The 18,231-nt window shown below is 37.1% G+C and overlaps 2 protein-coding genes across 9 annotated transcripts in view; one reads left to right on the forward strand and one right to left on the reverse strand.

The window, feature by feature from the left end:
* Positions 1-582: 582 nt before the first annotated feature.
* LOC117987698 (sphingomyelin phosphodiesterase) overlaps positions 583-18,231 on the forward strand; it is a 40,003-nt gene continuing 22,354 nt past the window's right edge. For 2 of the 5 annotated variants that reach the window (XM_034974738.2, XM_069503922.1), the window contains exon 1: positions 9,971-10,179. The gene's annotated coding sequence lies outside the window, so the exon portion shown is untranslated. Of the gene's footprint in view, positions 783-9,970; positions 10,180-18,231 lie in introns of those variants that run through there. The other 3 variants (XM_069503927.1, XM_069503933.1, XM_069503920.1) reach the window with 2 other exon arrangements.
* LOC117991732 (uncharacterized) lies at positions 1,255-17,278 on the reverse strand. Of its 4 annotated transcripts, XM_069503969.1 has the most exons (6): positions 9,766-9,857; positions 6,175-6,335; positions 3,136-4,258; positions 2,206-2,406; positions 1,994-2,113; positions 1,255-1,588 (listed from the first exon to the last, which is right to left on the reverse strand). In XM_069503969.1, the coding sequence occupies exons 3-6, from the start codon at positions 4,205-4,207 to the stop codon at positions 1,359-1,361; spliced, it is 1,623 nt and encodes a 540-aa protein (XP_069360070.1). In that variant the 5' UTR covers positions 4,208-4,258; positions 6,175-6,335; positions 9,766-9,857; the 3' UTR covers positions 1,255-1,358. The 4 variants fall into 4 exon arrangements, with proteins under 4 accessions (XP_069360070.1, XP_069360078.1, XP_069360073.1 ...); XM_069503977.1 differs by lacking the exons at positions 6,175-6,335; positions 9,766-9,857 and adding an exon at positions 17,135-17,278; XM_069503972.1 differs by lacking the exon at positions 6,175-6,335.

Below are 18,231 nucleotides of genomic sequence, written 5' to 3' on the forward strand. Positions count from 1 at the left end.
AAGTGAACTAATGCACTTGAGATTTAAATCCCTGCAAAAATAAATTCTGCTGCATTAATATTAAGTCCAATTTCGGATAAGCGAGCCGAGCGAAATAGTCTCAAACGGGAATGTGTCAGTGTCGTAGACTGAGTAAAAAATCTAGACAAAGGAACGTTTGCTTTCTCATTCACACTAAAAAGAGAGCACAGTTAAAGTTACTAATGTGATAAACAGAGACGCAGCTAACCTATTTTTGTCCCTTATTGTGTAACCGATTTTTCAAGGAATACAACTTTAGATGCAATACAACTTAGAGAATTATTCGTGGCGTCATTGTATTTCTCATTAGTTATTTACTTGTTTTCACATAAAAAACGTTTAATACAAATATTGTTGAGCGGTTTATAGGTACAAATATTGACTAAGTACTAAACAATGGTAATTGTAGTGTTATTCATCGTTCCGTCGTGCTATCGCTATCTCACACGCGGTTACACAGTACTTTAGTCTAGCTTTTTTAATCAGTCTACGACTGTACCTGTTGTTTAGTTAATAAACAGCTGTTCTGTTCTTACATAGAGACTTCATTCATCTAAGTGTTCTTACGTTTTGATTACAGAGTACTTTTTACATATGTTTTGATTTTGTTTAATAAATTGCTGTGAATTGCTGAAAAGTACAAAAAATAACAGTTCTTATTCAAATCTTGTACTTTGGTTGCTTTTGCGATTAGCGCGTCTTCTGGCGATTACTTCAAAGGGGCGATTTGACCTCCTTCAAAGGGTTTCCAAATGAATCTGGTATGATCTTCTCTTGTCTATAACTCCATAATTTATTAAGTACTAGATGATTCCCGCGACTTCGTCCTCTGTACCAAATTTATTTAAAATCGATTAAACGGACGGGCCGTGAAAAGCTAGCAGACAGACAGACACAATTTTGCATTTATAATATTAGTAAGTATGGATAGTGTCCCAGCTGTCTCTTTAATGTCGTTAACCAAGCGCTTTCCGCTTTGAGCCATCCCTAACTTCCCATTTAGTCATGTGAGCCAATGATTAATAGATACCTACTTAGGTAGAAGGTTAGTTTAGCGATAATATACATTTGTTCCGCAGAATTTTGTGACATGGAAATTGCATAAAGTCTTTCGCGCGTATTTTTTTCGCGGGCGCATACGGAAGACTAGAACTATAAGTCTAATAACAGCTATAGATACAGTTTTTACGCGTGCGAAGCAAAGAGCAGTATTCAAATGAATAATAAAACAAATAAGTTCGAATTTTTTTATTTTGTAAGAAAATACCATTAAGACTTGTTTATAAAAAAAACTTAAAATAAGAAAAGAACAGTGTTCAGGTCCGACACGATATCAATCAAGAGCAATGCGATTCATCCGAACCATCCCCGCAATCGTCTTGCCCATCACACTGCGTACCACGCGGTACACAACGGGTGTTCTTGCATTGTATCTCGTGAGTCCCACAAGCCGCGTCGCAGCCTTGAGGCTCGTCGCTGCCATCCGCACAATCCGCCAAGCCGTCGCAAAATCTCGACGACATTATACACTGCCCATCGGTACATGTAAATTGATCTTCAGGACATTCTGAAAACAAACACAATTCTTTTAAAAGAAATATGTAAATAAGTAGATAGGATATAAGATAGGACTCCAAATCCCAGGGGAACTTTTTGACTTTCCGCGATAAAAAGTAACCTATAACAGTTTTCGGAACGCAAGCTATCTCTATACCTTCTATCGAAATCGATTTAAAAACGCATGGGCCCTGAGCAACTGAGGGGTTGAATTTTCAAAAATCCTTTCTTAGCGGATGTCTACGTCATAATAGCTATCTGCATGCCAAATTTCAGCTCGATCCGTCCAGTAGTTTGAGCTGTTCGTTGATAGATCACAGATCAGTCGGTCACCTTTTCCTTTTTTCCTAGATTTTCTATTTAAAAAAGCGACACAAATGTACCTATTACATTTTTATCTAATGGCTTTTCTAACCTGTAGTGCAGTTAAGTTCATCATAACCATCCCAACAATCAATCATTCCATCACACATTTTTTTATTGGAAAAACAGGATATCGAATATCCACAACGAAATTGTTTTGTTAAGTCACAATCTGAAATAGAAAAAATAATTAAGTAGGTATGTAAGGTGGGTGATTTATTTAAATTATTTTAAAATCCTAATTAGGTATCTACTTTTTCATACCACAGTGCATTTCATCTGAACGGTCATAGCATTGGATAGATCCATCACATCGAGCAGTAGAAGGTACGCAAAAACCGTTTCTACATCGCCAGTCTTCAGATGAGCATGTCACTTGCGTCAGCAATCGACAGACGCGCACTCCACGAGCTCTGTCTACAAGTTGGCAAGCTTCCGTCTCCATGGCACACAATCCACCACATCCTGTAGAAGATAATAATGAATGCAATGAGAATTATTATATGAGGATACCTACATACAATGCACCCCTATGTCACATGTGGCTATAACGTGTATAGCCACATGACATAGGGGTGCATTGCATGTAGATGGAAACCGACATTTGTATGACATCTTTGTATAATAATACTTTATCTCGCAGTAAAAGATGTTTGAATTGCTAGTCTTGGCCTGAGAGCGAAACCATTAAATTATTAATAACTAGCTGAACCCTCGGGTGGAGTTTAGAAAATTGAAGGGGAGGTTGAATTAAAATTTTCTCTCCGTAAGAACCTTCCTCGTACTTCAAGGAATATTATAAAAAAAGAATTAGTGAAATCGGGTCAGCGGTTCTTGAGATTTGCGATGACCATTTGGTGATTCATTTTTATATTATAGAATATTTTTCAAAGGGCTGACGGTCTGTGTTACGCAAAGACTACAGTGTAGTGTTACGTAAAGAAAAGCCTCCAAAAAGTAAGATATGAACCATAATATTTAATATGACCGCTTGGCCATAATATGCCTAATGGGACGGGTTAAGCGATTTATTGAATCTTACTTCATATAATATTATCACCTAGAAATAGATTTAAATAATTATGAGGTCAAGAATATGACGAAGAACTCGTAGTAGTTTTCAACTTAATTGCCCAGTTAATAAAATATATGTACCTAAATAATATCTCCATGCATTAAATTATTGATAAGTACCTGTAGGATCATCCATATCTTGGGCAATTTTGCAAATTGATACACCATTTATCTCGTCTAACATACAAACTTCATTTTTTTGGCACGAGCAAAATTTTTGAGACAAATCTCTATTTATAATATCTTTTGGCATTTTACTTTCGTGGCCTTTCTTTGTATCCTTTGGATATGTTTTAATATTCTTACGTATTTTTAGTATAATGTTGCTTATATTATGAGTAATATTTTTAGTAGTGGTCAATAGAAAAGGGTCATCAGTTTCAGTTAAGCCAATTTTTGTACCAATTTTCTCCGTGGTTTCGGTTATCGCTGCTAAATCTGTAGACATGCTGACAATAGCTGAAGAAGTTTCATTAACGTCTATATTTTCAGTTGGCACTAAAATTGTACTATTAGTGTTCGCATTAGGCATAAAACTGAGAGTTGTATAGTTAACTAGAACCAAACTTATAACTACTATTGCAATTATCATCATACATATTGAGCACGCTTGAATTTGTGTTCTTTTTGTCTTAGGACTTTCAGTCAATGAGAAATTTACTATACATGCAATGCCTCTCAGACCTTTTCTCAGTCTTCGTTGGCTTAAATCTGTAGTGCACAAATCATATTGTGTACATGTATATTTCCGTCGAAAACTGACATCAATTTGTTGAGATATAGTCGGAATGTATTGGGACAGTTCTGAATTATTTATGTTAATATCAGAAATAGATGTCTTTCTTTCTTTTGCTGATTTATCTAAGCAATTAAAGCTATCTAAGTTGTTTTCGACCAACCCACTTGTATGCGTTTCAATAAATGATTGCGATGTATTTACTTTTGGAGTCGAATGATTGTTTGGAGAAAAATTTGTATTTTGAGGTGTAATCCCATAATTTCTTATTTTCCCTCTACACGTATAGCAATATTTAATTATTTTATTGTCCTTATTAGGCGCATTAATAATTGCTTTTCTTGCATGGCTGTTTGACCACAGATGTGAGCAGTATAACGTATTCCAGTTTGAAGATTCGTCAAGTACGCAACTCGAATGTGTTAAGTTATCGCTAATGTTACTCGTTACTGTCATTTTATTTGTTGTTATAATATCATTTTTCTATAAAAAATATTACGTGCATATCTGAAACAAAAGAATACTTAAGTTACCTAGTCTTTGTACTAAGTACTTACATATATCTTAAACTTACTACAACTAGTATTAACCCGCCCCGACAACTAATACGAATGTTTTTCAGACTTATAATGAAATGATAGCTGAAAGATTTCTATAGATAAGAACATTAAGTAAATATATTTTGAAAATTTTAATTGGAGGAAGCATTGTTATCGATATTGACTCCAAAACACTTGGAATTATGGAGTACAACCCGCCACAGAAAATATTGTACATCATCCTTTAGAAAGTAGCGGTTTCGTAGAGCGTTGTCTCTGTCGTTGAGATCGACAAATGTCACATAGGTATGAGTGAAAGAGACAACGCTCTACAAAGCCGAAATCTCATTCTGTAACATCGACAAATCCTCCAGTTTTTATTATATCCTCCGGTTTTATTATAAGTAGATATACCATAGGTATATGTCGTATAATAGTCGTAGATATAGATAGATCTGTTGGTAGGTAAACCTTTATTGACGCTAAAGGTAAATGACCATTGGTTTCACTTTGCATGTACAAGTTTAATTTGAGTGCCGTTTGTAATACGATCATGTTTCATTTAATTACTTGCTTGGGTCCCTTTATAAGTCTTTAAACGTTACCTAATACGAGTTAGATATACCTAACGGCCCAAGCAATTAGTGTGTACGTTGCCCAGAAGAAAATTTCAAACTATGTACCTATACTTATCCTTAGTAGGCGACAGGTCGTATGGCAATCGGGGAGGGAACGCCCCGCACACCCGCACAGCCCTCACATAATGTTCTCAAAGGTGTGTGAAGTCTACCAATCCACACATGGCCAGCGTGGTAGACTATGGCCAAAACCCTTCTCACTCTGAGAGGAGACCCGTGCTCTGTAGTGAGCCGGCGATGGGTTGATCATGATGATGATGATGTAGATGGGTAGACTGCACGACTGCAATAAAATAATTTGGTCGATGCCGATATGACGAGACTTCCCCATTTCAAAGTTCCGCAACTTTTTGAACTCCACAATACTTGCAAAGTATTGAAGTTGTACCCCAAGAATTCAACCAAAGAAACAAATCGGCCGGGCATTTTCTTATCTTTACGGGATCTCTAAATATAGTACATATAAAAGGAAAAGCTGACTGACTGATCTATCAACGCACGGCGCAAACTACTGGACGGATCGGACTGAAATTTGGCACGCAAATTTTTGAAAATTCAACCTCTAAGGAGGTAAAATATGGATTTGAAATTTGTATAGTCCACGCAGATGCGAAGTCGCGGGATAAGCTAGTTCTGTCATAATTTTATTGAGATAAACGTAAAGTAGATAACTGGTGCAAAATGTAGCACCCGGTGTAAGTAGTAGCTTAGTGAGAGTTGCAGTTTGTATGATGTCTATATCCCACGTAGGTCGAAAGTCATATAGATATGCAACCATAGAACTGGCAAAGCAAGTTTTCTAATGATTTCTTCTTACAAAAAAGCTATACGAAAAATACTTTAACGGCAGTTTTGAATCTTTATAGCTACTTATAGACTATGGGTAGGTAGGTACTATTCGCACTTTCAATATTTTAGACACAACTCTATTTAATTCCAAATAATTAATATCACATCAGTGACACACTACCTCGAGATATTCAACTGTCAATGGTAGGTGTTATGTAAGCTGGCTTTAAGCAAAGGTTACGTACCTACTAATGAAAATAATATAGAACCTAATTATAAAATCTGCTTAACTTTTATAATATAATTAACTGTTATTTATTTTGCTATCCATATACCTATTATTTGTATATACCTACCGAGCATTTTTCTAGGCCGTTTTAAACTTATTCATCTAATGAAAATTATTGAAAACTCTTCAATAAATAAAAGCAAAATTCAAAAAAATAATTTCACTTACGTGCCATATAGGGTGGTGCAATTTCAAGTTTAACATCAAGGTAAACGGTACTATCGAGAGGAAGGCTTCAACGCGTCTAGGTGCTGTGCATCGGCGTGCCATGTATCGGACTACCGTTGCCGCGGACAACGTCTAAACAACTTTGCACCAACACCAGCACCCTGAATACCGTAACCGTTGAACGAGAGAGACGTAAATACAATAACATCACTATAAAGAAAGGGAAAAATGATGGGGTTAGCAGTATGGTGTGCTCGAAGTCCTCCCGTGCTCAGCCAAGAGTAACAGCTCGCAACAGAATGAACACCTGTTCCCTTTACAACCCTTCAGACGAACGCAATACTAGGAAACCACTTTGCATATAGGTATAGATAAGTACCTTCTTATTGATATTTATGCATAAGAAATATTTGTTTCCAAAAATAATTCAAGTACAGTACATTTTAATAAGTACATGAAGGTTGTAGTTTATAGTTTTTAGTATAGTCAAATGCTTAAACAGGACCTATGCCCTTCTCTGACGGTTAAGCCCTAATTCATTATCTGGTAGATACGATATAATGTCTGGGAAAAACTATAGGCACATTAGATTATATCGCGTCTCCATACATCAAGGGGTTGAAATACTTAGCTATAGGTAAGTTGTATTCAAACCCGTTCAGTTGTTTCAGCGTGATGCGCAACAACGCAGTCAGAAGAAAAAACACTTTTGGGCTCTATATCTATAATAATGTTTTCACCGATTAAATTTTTCCAAAGTATATACATATCATTTAATGCACGGAAATCGTCCAGTTACAATTTTTCTTTAATTATATTAATAGGTACCTACCTATTAAGTAAAGATTTAAGGAGATGAAGCGTTTTCATGTAGCGCCTTTTCAAGTTTTATAAATATTATGCCTAGTGCTAGTTTTAAAAATACTGTGCCTAGTGGGACAGAGGGCAGAAGTGTGCCATCAAGAATGGTGTTGAGCTTTACCCTTGACCAAGTTCCATAATATCTCTATCCTAACGACCTCAGTTAGAACCGCATGCCATCAATTTTTTTTTGAGCCGGGCACTGTTTCTTCTGCCTTGAGGGTTCCAGTCAAGAGCCTGCCTCACGATCTATTGGGTTCTCTATAACCTCTACGTAGAATATGGCCAGTCCAACGTTCCTATTTTGCGTCATTAGATGACGATTCCTTGCAGCGTAGCAAAGGAAACTGATCTTCTTAGACTAGTAGATACCTAGAAAGTAGTGGAGGCATCGGTCGACAAAAACTTGGATTTGGTGTGAGATGATTTTCTAATTTCGTGACCTTCCACGTTCCGCACCCACACATCCACACTTATGTCAAAACGGAATTAAAGTTGCTTTGAAAAAGTTTGAGATTTTTACTTGTTAGTTTGTCTTCAAGTAAGTAGATAAATTATTAGGTTTATCTTTGTCATATAAATTGTATGGTCGTTTGTGACAAATAAATAAATAAATAAATAAATAAATAAATAAAGCCTTTATTTCCAATCGATAATTCAAAAGTTACATTAATTTTTATAGTTCATTAGGTACAAGCATTTTTATTTGTACAATTCATGACAAAATATGACTATAGTAAACACAATAGTTAAAGATAAAGTGTGACAAATAACAATGTAAAATATTGATTAGTACGTACCTACCTATATACCTAGGTAACTTATCGACAAATTACAGACAGATTGATTATTAATTCGAATTCGCCCATAAATCTATGTCGTAGACGTAGAGAAAATTTTACTATCCATATAACAAAACAAACTATGCCAATAAATTATTATTATGTTGATAAAACTAATAACTGGCTTTTATCGGAAGCGCTAGATGTAGAGCACAACATACCTACGAGTAGAGTAGGGTAATTGAATTGGGTTAATGTTGTTTGTATCAAATTGACGATTTAATTGTAGAATATAATTCAGTTTTATTTTTTACTAGCTGATGCCCGCGACTTCGTCCGCGTGGAATTAGGTTTTTAAAAATCCCGCGGGAACTCTTTGATTTTCCGGGATAAAAAGTAGCCTATGTCTTAATCCAGGGTATAATCTATCTCCATTTCAAATTTCATCTAAATCCGTTCAGCCGTTTTTGCGTGATTGAATAAAAACATACAAACATCCACACTTTCACATTTATAATTATATTATAAGTAGGATCCATATTATAAATGTGAGTGTGTGTTTCTGTCTGTCTGTCTGCTAGCTTACATCCCGAGAAAGGACATACTACTTTTAATCCAGGAAATTCACCTACCTGCCAAATTTCATGATTCTAGGTCAACAACAGGACAGACACGACACGACAGACTGACAGACAGAAAACGAAGTGATTTTATAAGGGTTTCATTTTTCCTTTTGAGGTACGGAACCCTAAAAATCCAAGTTTTGCTTTACTATGTTTTTCTGAAAACCTTGAAAAACTACCGGATCAATCTTGATGCGGCTTTTTAGGGTTCCGCACTTTAAAAGGAAAAAACGAACCCTCATCAGGATCACTTCGTTGTCTGTCTGTCTGTCTGTTCGTCTGTCCTGTCTGTCAAGTAAACCTGTACTTCCCGTTGACCTAGAACCATGAAATTTGGCATATAGGTAGGTTTTATAGCACTCAAGTAAAGGAAAAATCCGAAGAGCGTGAATTTGTGGTTACATCACAAAATAAATTAAAATGTGTTCATGAACAAGAAATCAGTACCCATATTATCAGTAGTCAATACCCATATTATAAATGCGAAAGTGTGTTTGTTTGTTGGTTTATTGATTTGTCCTTCAATCACGTCGCAACGGTGCAATTGATTGACGTGATTTTTTGCATGGGTATAGATAAAAACCTGGAGAGTTACATAGGCTACTTTTGTCCCGGTAAATCAGAAAGTTCCCACGGGATTTTTAAAAAACCTAATTCCACGCGGACGAAGTCGCGGGCATCATCAGCTAGTAATTAATATTTCCATTTTCAAAGTAAGATAACTATACCATGTGGGGTACCAAATGAAAGGGTACCTGTACATTCAAAAACAGATTTTTATTTATTTTACGTGTAATAGTTTTTGATTAATCATGCAAAATGTAAAAAACCGGCCAAGTGCGCGGCGGGCCACGCGCAAGGGTTCCGTAGTCACAATCCTCGAAAAACAGATATAACTCCTTAACCTGTGAACCCTATTTAGTCATGATAGTTTTCCTTTAAAATTGATTATATATTGCGATATCACTGCTAGTTTTTTAATATGAGTGAGTTTATTTTCTGTACTACGAGCTCTATATTGTACTGGTTATGTTGGTTATCGACTATCGTTCGATGTGAATTAAGCTTTCCAATCGTGCCCTTACTTGCAAATATTTCTAGATAACTAGCAGTTTTTGTGTAATTTTCCGCTTGGATTAGGTTTTCCCGTCGGACGTGTCGTAGAACTCTATTATGGAAAAGTTGATTTACTAGTAAAGTAAGTCTACCAAACATACAATATGACTATAAGTGCTAGTTGTTCTTGATGATAAAAATGGGAGCTCACGTGTGATATTTGGGGTATGTTACTTATCAGGAGGTTTTTAGTAATTTGGCGTGCGTACCGCACGTGGGGTGGTTGCGGGCGCGCGCGCGGCCCCTCTGCGGCACGGGTGTATCGTGTGCATCTCGCGGATGCAGCCGCGGTCTCCATCGCTGTATTGCGACTGGTGCTCAACACGCAACTGGAGGAAGGCAGAACTGAGAACTCTCACTGCGCGCGCCGCGTGCGGTTGTGTACCTCGCCCGTTACCCGCGCCTTGTTCAGTCATCAGTGTTCGCTGTTCTGGCCCGCAGCCAGCGCGTAATACGTTAACCGCGCAATTTCTCTCGAAAAGAATTAGTATGTGAATGCGAAATTTTTATTAGTTCTGCACGAAAATAGTGAAATGTTATTGTTGGCGTACTGATCGACGCGCGCTCACTTCTCTACGACGCGATCTTACAACTTCATGACGGACTGATTGTTTATTACTAAGGTGAGCTACATAATTGGATTTAATGGAAATAGCGTTTTGATGTGTTATTCATTGTTTTATTGGGTTATTAACGAACCCATTTGGACACCGCGTAGAATTTACCACCATCCATTACTTACATACCAATAATCAGAACCTTTAAATTAATCTTACCCACATAGTCAGAAGGGTTCACACAAAATAAAAAAATTATGTGACAGTCGTTACTCGTTACACTTGTTGCTGATACGAGCCGTATTTTTAGGGTTTATTAGGCTAGGTACTATTACCGCTGACCTAGGATCATGAAATTTGCGAGGTAGTTTACTATACCAAGTGGGATATCATATGAAATGTACAGGACATTCTAAAATATTTTATAGATAATAGATTTTTAATTATTTTTATGCATAATGGTTTTCGATTTATTGTACAAATTTCGAAAAAATACAACTGTAGTACGGAACCTTCGCCTTCGGTACGTGGGTCTGACTCGCACTTGGCCGCACATTTTACGTAAAAAATGTAACACAAAATTGCAGAATAGATAAATATTAAGTAGGTATACGTGCTATTATATTTGCATCAACATTGGACTAACGGAAATATATCTATTAGGTATAGGTTCCACGTCATATATGCCTAATATAAAATTAGGTTTAGTGTTTTTTATAGGTAAAAAGTAAATTACCAATTAATTGATTGATTTTTCATCTGTGTAGGTACCTTAGGCCAAGGGTGACGAAATAATAAGATCTCTCTCCTTATTAATTAATACATATAGGTACCTACTACCATTATGTTTCTGTACATTCTTAATTACTTACTTAAAGTAATTATATTGTACAGAATGTTAACTTCAAAATGTTAACAGTTTCATATTTGTGCCTTTTGGGGTGGAGACCATGGGTTCGTGGGGCGAGGATGCTAGATCCTTTTTTAAGGACCTTTCATCCCGTCTCGTGGAATCCACGGGGGACCGGAGGGCTGGCAGTTACCTCGGTCAGCATATTAGTCTGGCCATTCAACGAGGTAACGCTGCCAGCGTTCTGGGCACCCTGCCTCGTTGCGGTGGTTTAGATGATATTTTCGATCTGTAATTTTTACGTTCAATTGTTTAAATTCATTTTAATAAAGTTTTGTATATATTCATTTTTATATTATAGAAGATAATTAGGTACATAATAAATCTCCCTACCAAGTATTCCTCAGCGAACTATAGCTTCCTATTCATTTAAGTACCATATTTTCAGCCTGCGTGTGTCCGGCTCTGGGATGCAAGGTGCAAGCTATATACCTACCTAATGCCTGAAGCAAATTTCGTCAAAATCGGTCAATCAGTGAAAATGCATCAGACAGGGAGATCGAGCCACTTTCGCATTTATGATATTAGGAAGCAGGTAGGTAAAAGGAAAAGTTGACTGACTGACTGATCTATCACCGCACAGCTCAAACTACTTGACAGATCTCGGGCTAAAATTTAACTTGCTGATAGCTGTTATCAGTTATGACGTAGAAATCCGCTACGAAAGGCTTTTTGAAAATTCAATTCCTAAGGGGGTAAAATAGGGGGTTGAAATTTTTGTAATCCACGCAGACGATAATTATAATTATAATAATAACTAGCTGACCCGCCCCGGCTTCGCTCGGGTGGAGTATTTCGGACTGGGAGTGTCATCGTGAAGCCGTTGCTTGATACCTAAAATATCAATTCACTATCAGAAATTCTAAAATCCCTACGATTTAGGACTTTAGTACTTTGCAGCATCAGGATTGAGGAGTTAGGATCCGAAGTTCAATGATGTAGCCTATGCTTGGTACCTAAATTAATTTTGCATCATCCGCAGTTACTGAAACATTATAGTTTAGGAGTGCTGTACCCTACATCATCAGGGTTGAGGAGTTGGGACTTGAAGTCTGAGAATAAAGTCGTTGCTTGGTACCTACAATATGAATTCACTATGAACACTTCCTGAATCTTGATAACTCAGGCGGGCAGTAACGCTGCAGCATCAGGATTAAGGAGTTGAATCCAGAATTTTTTATGTGACCACCACGAAAACTTTTTTGTTGATTTAAAAAAATAATTTGCAAATCGGTCCAGAAACCTCGAAAAAACGATGTAGAAAAAGAACCACCTCCTTTTTGGACAGTCGGTTTAAAAACCGATGACCCTTGAAATATTTACGGAACAATCTTTAAAATATCCCATTTCTAACAAAAAAAGAATGAATGAAATCGGACTACGCGTTAATGAATTACAACTCAGTATACATTTAAACTTTCATCCCCTCTCCTACGGGAACCATGCTGAATTCGGGATAAAAAGTATCCTATATTCTTCCTCATAGTATGACCTCAAATCGTACCAAGTTTCATTGGAATCCATTCAGTAGTTTCAGCGTGATGCGCGGCCGTGATACAGACAGACAGACAGACAGACAAAAATGAAAAAAATACAGTTTTGGGTTCAGTATCGATTATAGAGTGCCCTCGAAAAAAAATTTCAAAATATCTTCAATGTACAGAATTTGACCTGTTACAGTTTTATTATAAGTATTGATTCAAAATAATTCATCCAGTCGAGAGCGTAAGCTAGTGGATTATAAAAAAAAATTGTAAGTAGGTTTATTTCTCAAATTACAAATTAACGACGTTCAAGTACCTACCTACCAAAGAATAATATCCGTTATTCGACTCAGATAGGCATTTTCCTCTTTTTTCTAAATATTAAAATATTATTTTGTGCTTTCTTGTGACTGGCTGTCATCAAAATGTGAGTAGGCTAATGGAGCTATGTCCCAGTTTAGATAGTGATCGAACTGAAGTGAAGGCCCGCGTTTCTCAGTCAATATCATTCGCGATTTTTGCTTACGTTGCGATTCAATTAAACGAACTCACTTTTTTATGGATAACAGGTTTTGCTGACCAGAATATAATTTGTATCCTGCCTTGAATGGTGACACGCGAGTTATACGTTGCGCCTCTGTAGGTATGTTTTCTATTTTCATTTCCTCAACAGCGGCACCACTCAGGCCGCCCCAGCACCGCAACGCAACGCATCGTGTGGCTTCTCGCTTAACTTTAGTTTTAGACAACGGACATTAGTCTAGGTTCTTTGATAGGTAAATACTTACTAGGTAGAGAGACCATCTTAGGAGTTAGGACACACGGGCTGTTGGCGTTGCTTATTGGGCGAGTAAGTATACTACTGGGTGAGTATACCTACCTACTGTAGGTACCGCATTAGGGGGTCAGTGGTTCGATTCTAAGCACGCACCTCAAACTTTTCGAGGCTATGTGCTTTCAAAGCAAGAATATATAATACTAACGTAGTTCAAAGCAATATCACTTGCATTGACGTGAAGTAAGACATCGTGAGGTTGTGAAGGTCTGCCGATTCCGTATTTAGCCAGCGCGGTGGGCTATAGCAACGCTTTTATTCTGAGAGGAGAGCCGTGCTCAGTAGTGAGCCGGCGATAGGTTGTCGTGATGATGATGATAGATACTATATTAGCAATGTACCTAAAGGAATTTTCAAAGAATCCAACTAATTATTTTTAATTTAGCATGCAGATAGCCATTATGCAGTGGCGTGCACAGGAGTGCAAGCCAAGCGTATGCATTAGGCATAAATTTACTTTACGGCAGGTTATAATGAAAAAATAAGCATTGATTTCGTACAATGAGGGTAAGCAGTGTGTTTATGCCTATAGCGCTGCACGCCACTGCTATTATGATGTAGACATCTGCTAAGAAAGGATTTTGTAAAATACAACCCATAGGGAGTTAAAATAGGGATTGAAATTTGTGTAGTCTACACTCCACGCGGACAAAGTCGCGGGGATAAGCTAGTTAGGTATAAATGTTTTACATTATAAGGGATGATTTAGGTGAAGCATACACTATGACTATCATCTAAAATGTTCGTGATGTTTGATTCCGTGCTTCGTCGCGCCTCGTACCCGCCAGGCCCGCCCCTACCACTCGCCACGTGTTAGCATAAATCATTCTTATTGGTTTATCAGCAGCTAGGTATTTTTTCTTTTAAATTAATCTTTATTTTAAAAATCGAAATGATAAGTTGTGCCATCCTTTGAGAACCCACTTCATCAGCAGCCAAAGTAGGTTAACGGCGATTTTCGATGAGCACGGAATAACAAGTGGGGACCAATTGTTTTAGGTAGGTACATAAGTATTCTTATATCGCATATAAATAGTAGGCTTTAAATTTTATGTAGTCTACTTGTTGCTCTGAATACAACTAATACGGAAATTGATCAAAAATAAATATGCATCATCTATGAGAGAAAATATACATAAGAACAAAACAAATTTAAAGATCAGGTTTTTAATCGCGTAAACGCGGATATAAGGTCAATATGCAAACGCGTGTCTTCGATACATGATTGACATATAAAACGTAATCGATAACTGTGTGAGACATACAAAGGCGTCTATAATAAGTTTGTGGTTATGTCACAGCAAAAGGAAAGCGTGTCGGGGTCAGGCGGTATTAAGAACACAAGTTGGTAGGTATGTGTTCTTCGTCGCGGACCATTATTATAGAACATGAGATACCTAGTTGCCATTACTACCTACGTGCTGTGACGCCTATAATATGCGCGATAGACTTTGAATTGCACCAAGGAGTAGGCATAAGAGCGCTCCTTGGTAAGGCATTAAATATGCGTTTTATAAAGCCTCTCCTACCTACTGCGTGTACTCTAAAATACACATATAGATACTGACGTAAACTACAGCTAGAGTCTAGGACATTAACCATCTAGCATCTCTGACTGACTGACTGATCAGGGTAGTCAGTCACCTTTTCCTTTTACATATTTAGATTTTATTTATTCAAGGCCCATATGAATAAACAAGGATTGGTGAAATCAAACAATATGGAATAAGAACCATATAAAATTTAATAACATGTTACATAATTTATGTCACCCGCTGATTCATCTCGCAAAACTTTCAAGCGGATTTGTTTTCTCTGTTGCTTGATCGTCTGCATTTAAAATTTAACTACTGATGCCAAAATTGTTTTCACAAAAAAGAGCTGAAGTTTCCTATGACGGTTTCTCTGTACCTCCCATGGTTTTGTTTTTCCCCATACTGTCCCAGTTAAAAAAACCGATTCAGTGCGAGTCAGATACTCGTGCACCGAGGGTTCCGTAGGTACTACAGTCGTATTTTTTAACCGGCTTCCAAAAAGGAGGTGGTTCTCAATTCCACTTGCGCCGCTGCTTTTGCTTGCAATTGCTGAAAACGGCAAGCTGTTTTCAGCAATTTCTGCTGCGGCTCCCGGTCTTGATGCTGTCTCCCAGATATGACACGGGGCCAATGTATCAACGCACGTTGCGTCCCACATTAGCGCCCTTCCCCGTTCCCAGATAACCAGCATCAATCCATCAGGTCTCTTGCCATCATCTCGACTAATCCCTGCTAGCCTAATGACCGCAGGAACGTCAAACGCAAAATATAAATATAAACAAAAATGTTTACTTAAATAATAAACAAATCCCATTGCGCAGAAGTTATGTAGTTACCTTTAACTGGGCACTGTAATTTAGCACATCAAATAAAGAACAAAAAAATAAGCAGCTTAGGTAAAGTAGGTAACATTATATCGTTACAAAGCACTACTAGGTGTTTGAAAAATAATTACAATTCAATGCATAAATCGGTCAATAGCAAATGCAGTTAATGTTTCTAAACAAAGGTCCTTGCGTTTGTAGATTAATACAAATGGTACCTACCTAAATATTTATTTCAATTTAATGTACCTATTTATATGTTTAAATGTGATATTATTTAATGTGATGTGATATTAGTGTAAAATGGGTCCCCACGGATGGCAGAAGTGAGTGGAAAAGAAGACTGTTGTACCAACCCCACGCAGCGTGGGATAAAGTAAGGAAGAAGAAGAAGTACCTACCTATTTATATGTTTCCTTATTATCTATAATATTTAAAATCTACTTCCCTACTAAAGATTAGCTGTTCTTACTATAAAGCGGTGATAGCCTAGTGGTTAGGACGTCCGCCTCCTAATCGGAGAGAGTCGGGGGTATCGATCCCGGGCACGCACCGCGGTGATGAGCTTAGTAAAATAAAGTTAAAGAGTTATTTACTTTACAAAAGCCCTCATACCTATTGAAGACGAAAAAGCATTAAATATGTACTAACTACGACAGATCTTTCTAAAAATATTTACTCGTATCGTATGTATGGATTTCTATTATATAATTGAGAGTCCGATAACCTTGATTTTATATATCTATATATATAGTTTGAGACTAATATTCTTTTATCAGTGTTGTAGGCCAATTGGGGTCAATTACATTATCGTCTCATTTTATACCGAGCGTCATTAGTATAGGCGAGCAATATTCTGCGTAACGAGTGAGCGTAGATATATAAGTGGCGAGTAGTTTTATGTTTGTTTATTTTCAGTATTCTTTGTGTGATTATAGGCTTTTTTGGGACTAGTTATACAGCACATATTACAATTTACTTCGCAAGTGATAATTCTGATAGAGTCGGATTTTAAGAATACCTCCCTAGTCCTACTTCAGGACCACGATTTCAGTTCAAAAACATGACGTCCGTAAATGCTTGAGTTAAGGTGGTGAGTTACATTTTTATAATTGGTCAATCGTAACGATTATATCGCAACTAAAACGTAATTAACATTCCGGTGGACTAGAAACAAACTTCCTGTTGAATTGTATCTAGCATCGAGTTTAAAAACCAACAACTTCCTCCACAAATGTAAGGCAAAATTATGTATTAAACGTTCTGTATAACTAATACATCTATACATAATATAGGTGTCTGGTAAACACACTAAATGTCATGTTTTAATGAATACAATACCACAATACTTCAACCGTAAAGAATGCGGCAGTGTTTGTTGGAAATTTGTTGGCAATTGTTTTTATAAGCGAACATGATACATTTGATCTTACCTTTTCATTAATATTGAAGGAGTGTTAGGAACTGTCCCGTATTACACTTTTTAGTAAACAATCGCGGTATATCTGTTGTTTCAAGCATTTTCTTGTCATCCAGGCCGCTTCATACAACTATTTATACGCGACTGGTTTATTGATAGCTTGCGCTCTGTCCTGACTCATGAGTACCTAGTGAATATCAAATGAGAAAATCTACGCGTTCAGTGACCAACCTTTGCCCCTAACCGAGTATATTAGAGGCGTAAGTATACCTAGCAATTATTGTCAACACGAAGATAATTTTACACATAAGGAAAATTAAATGAGACCTATTTTAGGTAGGGTAGCATTAAACGAACGTCATAATGCAAGCCATAGGCGATGGCCAAGGCAATGTTGATAACGCCTTAGCAATTGTAGATATCAAATCTAGAGTAGACAATAGCGTAAGTTAAAGTTAGAGATAAGTAAAATTTGTCTATAAATACCTGCGTAACTACTTGTAATAATTTTATTAATTAGGTAGGCACTAATGGTTAACAAACATACATACATACATAGACTACTAAAATCATAACCCTTCCTTTTGGCTTTGCCGTAATCGGGTAAAAAGCGGTGATAGCCTAGTGGTTAAGACGTCAGCTACTATTCGGGGGGTCATCTTTCGATCTCAGGCACGTTCCTATCTAATCTTAAACCTCTAATTTTATGGAGCTATGTGCGTTTTAAGCAATTAAATATCACAAGTGCGTTAATCTGTAGTCTGTAGCTTTAATGATGAAGGTAAACACCATGAAGAAACCTGAAAGTTCTTCATAATATTTACAAAGGTGTGAAAAGTCTGCCAATCCGCACTTGACCAGCGTGGTGGACTATTGCCAAACCCTTCTCATACTGAGAGGAGACCCGTGTTCTGAAGTTTGCCGGCTAGTGAGCCGGGGATAGCTTTCGTGATGATAACTATCCCCGGGAATGATTTAAATACTTTTGTCCATGAAAATCAAAGAGTTTCCATGGCAATTGGCGTTTGTAAAAAACCTAAATTCACTTAAAAATGAAGTCGCGGGGATCATGTACCTACTACGTACCTACCTATTTGGTATAGGTAGTTC

The sequence above is a fragment of the Maniola hyperantus genome, chromosome 2 (assembly GCF_902806685.2).
Source record: "Maniola hyperantus chromosome 2, iAphHyp1.2, whole genome shotgun sequence".
In the NCBI taxonomy this organism is placed as follows: Eukaryota; Metazoa; Arthropoda; class Insecta; order Lepidoptera; family Nymphalidae; genus Maniola; species Maniola hyperantus.